The 6,902-nt window shown below is 37.1% G+C and overlaps 1 protein-coding gene across 3 annotated transcripts; it reads left to right on the forward strand.

Annotated features, from left to right (window-relative positions):
* The first annotated feature begins 203 nt into the window (after nt 1-203).
* Nucleotides 204-6,902, forward strand: LOC103531456 (pulmonary surfactant-associated protein A). Of its 3 annotated transcripts, none has more exons than XM_030453251.1 (6): nt 204-285; nt 2,660-2,757; nt 3,157-3,310; nt 3,898-4,002; nt 4,789-4,866; nt 5,586-6,902. In XM_030453251.1, the coding sequence occupies exons 3-6, from the start codon at nt 3,172-3,174 to the stop codon at nt 5,960-5,962; spliced, it is 699 nt and encodes a 232-aa protein (XP_030309111.1). In that variant the 5' UTR covers nt 204-285; nt 2,660-2,757; nt 3,157-3,171; the 3' UTR covers nt 5,963-6,902. The 3 variants fall into 3 exon arrangements, with proteins under 3 accessions (XP_030309111.1, XP_030309110.1, XP_030309113.1); XM_030453250.1 differs by lacking the exon at nt 204-285 and adding an exon at nt 1,410-1,593; XM_030453253.1 differs by lacking the exon at nt 204-285 and adding an exon at nt 1,410-1,593 and having other exon boundaries at nt 3,898-3,981.

Below are 6,902 nucleotides of genomic sequence, written 5' to 3' on the forward strand. Positions count from 1 at the left end.
CATTATTAACCATTACACAGTTGCCTAGAGACTGGATCTGTAGGAGATTGTGTTCTGGTAAGTTAGATTCCTAGGAACTAATCAGCATCTAATCAGGTAAAATATTACTTCCCAAAATGTGGATGCATTAAGCTCCATCTTATCTTGCAGCTGCAGATATTTATTGGAGCTGAAGGTTCACCAGAGGTCTGCTGCCATTCAGAAATGGAATTTCCCAGTTCTTGGCTGTGCTGTGTTCCCTGGTACTTGTGCTGTTCCCAAACCACAGCAGGATTCAGGAACAAGGTATTTTACCTGCTGGGTACTATCTGATCTACACCTTGGACACTTAACAGCAGTTCTTTTCATCTACTTCATTTGTACTACAGAAAAAAAGTAGTTTCAGAGGTTTTGTAAAATGACTCACCTGAATTCAAAGCTCTGCTACAGATCAGGTAGAGGATTCAAAGTTAAAATTATTTATAATGTATATTTATGAGTTGGCTGATTGTTTGCTAAAAAGGATGCTGCTATTATTTCCTCAGTTTTGCTTTGCTTTGGTTCTTTTCCCTGAGGGAGGACAAACCATACAGAACACTTTTAACTGCAGGATGAGGCTCCCAGTTGTGAATGGAAGTGGATTTAAGTGATTAGGTTACTTCTAAGGGGGATCCTAAACATATCTCCTCCTCTAGTATTTTCTCTTGGCTGATCAGCCAGTTGATATTAGATCTCTCTCTGGTTGCTGAAAAAGCAAGCTGAAGATTTCAGTTTGCAGCTGTGAATGAAACTAGGGATCCTAATAATATTTCAGTACTTTTAGTAAAATGCAAATGAAAAGAACTGGAAAAACAGAGAAAAGCTATGAGGCAGAGGTATTTTTGTTGGCTTGATGAGGTTCATAAAACAAACCCCAGTTTACAGGAGAAGGTAACAGAACCAGACAGAAGTTACTCATGAGATGCCAATTTTTACTGCTGGGAAACTGGAGGGCCAAAGCCTCTGCTTTCTTTCTTACTTGACAACATTGTCCAGTAGAAGATTTTGTGCATATATAGAGATTTTTCCAGGATCCATCTCTGACTGAGGACCAGCATGCAGAACAGACCAGGTGCTCACAGAAACACTGAGTGTACACATAGGTGGAAAATGGTATTAAGACAAGGCAAGTAAATGAGATGAGAACTGAAGTTTAGAATTCTGAGTTTCAGAATTGAAAATTCTTCCACTTGGAAGTTAATCTGCTTCCATAGGTAAGAAGAGTACAAAACCCACTGTCTTTTTTTTTTTTTTTTATAACAAGAAAAAATGTTACCATAGCACTTAAAATCACCAACACTTTCTTTAATTTTTTTTTCTATGTCTTCAAGTCTGGATTTATCTGTTAGTTCTATATCATTGTTTTTTTCTGCAGGTTTGGCTTCCTATTCTTATAAAAGAAAAAAACTTACAATTGCTCCCAATATTTGCATGACAAACATGGAAGCAAACCAATAAGGCTTATTCCTGCCCTCAATATCCAGTCCCCACTTCAGTGGTGTCACTTAGCAAACGTGACACTGTATAAAGAGGACTTGTGTGAACTGCTCCTTCATTCCACTTGCCAGCAGAAGGGTAAGTTGTGTTTCCTTTTAAAGAATCACAAGTAACTTCAGCTAGATGGCAAATCTGTTTCTTTCCATTTCCATTGTTATATTTACATTTTTAAATTACATTTTTCTTTATTAGGGTGTTTGGGTTTTTTTTAATGTGCTGATATTAGCAATTATACTAGATGAGGAGATGCCTGAAGGACACCAGATTGTAAGGACTGATGTAGGTCATTAAAACTGGATTAAAACTGAAGAGCCATTTTTTCCATTTTGCTCTATAACAGATCAGGACTCTGACTCTGCATCCTAATCCAATTATAAACTGGATGCAGTCATCCATTCAAATGTAATTCCCTGAATGATCAGCACCAGATGAGGAGTATCTTTGTAATTGCATTTCCTTATCTCAGGGCTGTAAGTATTCCTAGCCACCTGAGCCAGGTTTCTGCTAGAGACTTTAATAATAATAATGATAGAGGTGTCTGCTAGACTTCACTATAGCAAAGGATAAACAACTTGAGACACTTCAGATTCAACACATAAAACTCAACAGCACTTTTAATACAGCTCAGGTGGATTTGAAATTCCCACTTGTTAAGGTGGAAGTTCTTGACCATGAGAAATCAGCACTGCTGGTACTCAGACACTGTCTGCAGTGAATAATGAAGTTTAAGACATCAAAGAATATTCTTATGTTTAAGGGCATGTCCCACTGAATTAATTACTGAAGTAAAACAAGTGAAATTTCCCTTAAAAATAATTACTATTGATGTAGCTATAGAATAATATCAAAAGCTTTCTATGATAGAGTCAGTCTGGAAGATGTAAAACAATCCCTCTTTTAAAAGCTCAGTCTAGTTTTAGTGTATCCATTTGACAAAAAGTGATTAAAAAACCTGGTATTTTGGTTCTGCTTGGCATATCTGCTTTGAAACAAATTCTATGTTTTATCTGAAGAACCCAAGTGTTAATAATCTTGCAGCATTCAAGCCAACCAAGATTTCACCCTAAGCTTTAAGTGGAGCTGGCTTCAGAACACACTATGTCTCTATTAAAATGATCCTCTTAATTTTGAATTTTTTTTTAAGGATTCAAGTTTTTAGGAGAGTGTAGCACCTGATCCTAACTCGTGTCAAAGGAAGGTGAAGTCCCAGGTATCACAACCACCACAGATTGTGTCTTTCAGGTTGGTAGCATGTGCTTGTTTCATTGAGTGATTACAGCCCTTAGAGACAACCTCTGGCCTTGGAGTGATCAGTTCTATCTGAGCCCATCATTTCTCAAGGATTAATCCAACAAAGAGTCAGCAATAGCCAAAAGGATGATTTGTCTTCACTACCCTCAAATGTGTAGCTGTAATGAGAATACCAGTCTGTGCCAGCTTAGAAACAGCTATGCAATGGTAGCAAAATAAATCTGGGAAATCTCTCTTATACCTTAACTAGAGACTTTACTTAAACAGAGAAAGAACATAAATTTCAAGAAGGGACGAAGGGGGGGGGAAATAAAGTGTTCAGTTATATGAGGCAGTGTCTTCAAGTTCTAACAGAATCCTTGCCTGACAAACACGTGGGTTTTCTTACAGCTGGCCTGAGCAAATATGTTGTTTTACTCACCCTACATCCTCACAGCAGTAGCTGCTTTGCTGGTGACTTGCCATGGGCTGCAGCCAGGCAGTTTTGACCTGTCTGGTAGTTTTGGAATGGCTGCTGGTCTGAAAGGACATTTAGGTCTACCAAGTAAGTAAATTTTCATTTTTTGAACAAATTCTTGTCATGAAGACTGCATGAATAAAAATAGTTAACACAGAAGGACATATACCCTCAAGGAAGCAGCTTTGTTAAGCAGAAAAGGAAAAACTGAATGGAGGAAATGCTCAGTTTAATTTGGTTTTCTAAAGATAGGCCTCCTCTCTCTTCTGGAGAAGAGGGGAAATAAACAAATTATCAATACTTTAACATTTATAATTATACATATACACATATATATATATATTTGCAGTGCTTTTCTATTGAGTTTCCGAAGGAATTGCTTCTCTCACAGCAGAAGCTTTTCCTTTTTTTAAATAAATAAAAACCTTTTTTCCAGTAATTACAAGTGTAATTGAAAATTTCTCCAGTATTCAAAGATGGTATGTAGACAAGTAGTCTGAGGAACACATCACACTGGGTAATTTTCTTTCTATGTCAAAATGCACTCTCCAGGTCCATTAGCAAGGCTAAAGCATGATCAAAATTATTGTGTAATGCATTTCAGTCTGAGGTTCAGCTATTCCTGCTTGCAGTTCTCAGTCAATTGGAGAGAAAAATTTGCTTCTCTTTTCCAGGTTTCCTAAAACCTTTTAGAAGAGATCATCCTGTGCCAGGAGTTGAAAAGGGAAAAAAGGAAGAAAAGAAGATACTGGAGCAGGGTGTGAAAAAACCTGATGCTTGTAATGTTCTGTCCATCAGTTGGACTCTCTTCATTAAGTCAAATATGTTGGGTTTTTACTAACTGTGAAATGCAGTCAGATTTGCAACATTGCAGCTCAGAGAGACAGAAATGCAGCAATATTTTGTGCTTCTCTATTGCCAATTGTTTTAACTGTGAAAAATGTGAAGATAGGGATGGGAGCATGCTAGTAACTTTAGTTTGGATGTAGGATCTTTGCTACCCATGGAAATCTGTATGAAAAAAAGTACCTAACCTTACAGTGAATCCCATCTTTATCAAGCAGGGCTGCATGGGCTGTATTTCACACAATATAGGCAGAAATCTTCCTCTGCCAGTGTTTGTTTTTTCATTAGAAGATCTCACTGTTAAAGCACAAACCAACCCTCCTGCAGATTAAAAAGGAAATGGTTTGGTGTCATAGGAACTCTTCCCTCCCCAAAGTCTCCATTGTGCATGTTCACAGCAGTTTTTACAATGAAAAAAATTCTCTTTGGCAAAGCCACTTTCATTTGCAGAGACTTCACAAACATAAGGCTTCAACCTAGAAGATTTTTATTCTGTGCAGAGGGGAATTATCAGCATTTCAGAGGGTTGGATTTTTTACTTGCTTTAATATAGGGTAGTGTGAAAAAAATCTGGGAAAATATTTTTTTACACAATGGTGTTAAAAAAAAAATACATTGTGTGCTGATTAGTTTTGGAAAATTATTAATTTTATCCAAGGAACTGCAGAGCCTTGTTTTGGTGGGCTGTATAACTTTTAATTTTATTTTTATCTATGTAGGTCAGTCTGCTATTCAGGACACTGAACCTCCCAAGGTTTTAGTCAGTCTGGAAGACCGACTTCACAAACTTGAACATGGTAATTTTTCCTATTTTTACTTTAAGATCACAATCAGTTTTAAGTACAACAGGCAAAATTAACTACAGACTCCTGACTTGCAGGAAAGAAATCACACTTGAAAAATAGTATTACATCCTGAAACTGCATTTTCTCATCCAGTTCTCTGGAGAAGCAGATTTCTCTCAGGAACACTAATGCTCATTAATTCAACCTTGACTTCATTAAAAAGCAAAAAAAATCCAATTGATGTTGCACTTTCCACACAGATTCATGGGAATTCCCCAGCCTTGTATCGTGCTGCTCCTATCAGCAATCAGATTGTTAAAGGTCATGAATTGCTTTGTGCTGAGAAGGAATTCACAAAAATTAACATTTAGCTGTTTCATGGCTCAAACTTGAAGCAAATTGATCCCCTTTACAGAGCACTCATAATATAATATGACTGATAATGTCTGTAGCAAATGCTAATGGGGCAGCCTTGTCCTGGAGAGACAATGACAGATGGTCACAAGCAGCATAACACTACATTTAATGAACAATTAGTAAATCAATAATGTTTTTGAAGGTCTTTTTACCTCTTCAATCTTTAGTCTCAGTATTGCCTGCTATTCTCTCCTTTTCTTCTCTTACAAGTTAAGTTTCTCTTCCTCTATTAATTTCTGTGATTTCTCATCACTGTGCCATAGGAAATTAAAAAAGAAAAAAAAAAAAGCTAACTACTTTATTTTAATTTTTAGTGCTTGTTTTCAGTGGGAAAATGAGAAAAGTAGGAGAGAAACTATTTGCCAGCAATGGGAAGCGAGCTGATGTTGGGTCTGCACTGGGGCTCTGTGAAGAGGCTGGAGGAACTCTCCCAACTCCCATGAACGAAGAGGAGAACAAAGCAATTTTAGCTATTGTGCAGCAGTATAACCAATATGCTTACTTGGGCATTAAAGAGAGTGAGGCTCCAGGTCAATTTAAGTATCTAAATGGCATGTCTGTGAATTACACCATGTGGCACCGTTATGAGCCCAATGGCAAAGGGACAGAAAAATGTGTCCAGATGTCCACTGATGGGAGCTGGTATGACATAAAATGCAACCTGAATCTCCTTGTAGTCTGTGAATTTTAAAGAATGGCTTTTCAAGCACCTTGGAATATGGAGGCAATGAAATCTGCTTACATAATTTCTGCAATTATTCTATATAAAATATGAAATTAATCATATGGTGTTTTTTATGCTTAAGAAAATGCCAAATGTGGTAGGTGATTAACCTAATTAAAATGAGCCTAATCTGAAGTCCTTATCTCTTTTGGAGGATTGGGAATAGCTGAGATTTTGTGGCAGGCTGTCTCTATGCAGTGTGCCTCTGTAAATATTAGAGTAAAATCCCAAAGTCTGACTCGGGATATTGGAAAAGTCAGAAGTTAAAATTACCCCTGGCTTTGTAGTAGAAGCATTTCCAAGTACCTAATAGTTTCTGACACAAAGGAGAGGTAGAGAGGTTGGCTTCACTGGAACAGTTATAATCTCAAGTTCTGTACATCTATCTCTGAATCATAGGGCTTGAATTTTGACATATTGAAGCAAACATTGATTCATTCAGCATCCATACCAGTTACAACTCATTTTCTTAGTTTCAGAAGCTATAGTCTATAAAACACTAAGATAAACATTGCATTAAATACATGTGACCGTAGAAATATGTATAAAATAATAAAGATTGCATTCTGTTGCTAAGACATGACATTCTCTTATAAAACTGTGACCATTGCAGTATTAGCAGGCCACCTCTCTACTCACTAAATAACTACATGCTATGGAGGGGGAGTAGGTAAGACTGGAAGTTCAGACACAAGCTATTTCTCTGCTGTCATGATTCAAATCTGCTAGGATCAAGAAGCAAAATTTTTGATCAAGATCAAAATTTTCCTTCCACAAAATCTTTTCCCCACTTCTCAGTGTGAGTAGCTGGGGAGCAGGGGGAGCTCAATAAAGAACCACAAGTAAGAAATTCTGACACAATTACCTAGCAGTGAGGAAGTTCTGGGCTTATCCTTTATAATTTTCA

The sequence above is a fragment of the Calypte anna genome, chromosome 6 (genome assembly GCF_003957555.1).
Source record: "Calypte anna isolate BGI_N300 chromosome 6, bCalAnn1_v1.p, whole genome shotgun sequence".
Taxonomy (NCBI): domain Eukaryota; kingdom Metazoa; phylum Chordata; class Aves; order Apodiformes; family Trochilidae; genus Calypte; species Calypte anna.

What these genes read in the sequence shown, in the direction of transcription:
- LOC103531456 (XM_030453251.1), top strand. Translation starts at nt 3,172, where the DNA reads ATGTTGTTTTACTCACCCTACATCCTCACAGCAGTAGCTGCTTTGCTG. An exon ending in AGGACATTTAGGTCTACCAA is followed by an intron (nt 3,311 to 3,897) that starts GTAAGTAAATTT and finishes TCTCTTTTCCAG; the next exon opens with GTTTCCTAAAACCTTTTAGA. An exon ending in TGTGAAAAAACCTGATGCTT is followed by an intron (nt 4,003 to 4,788) that starts GTAATGTTCTGT and finishes TTATCTATGTAG; the next exon opens with GTCAGTCTGCTATTCAGGAC.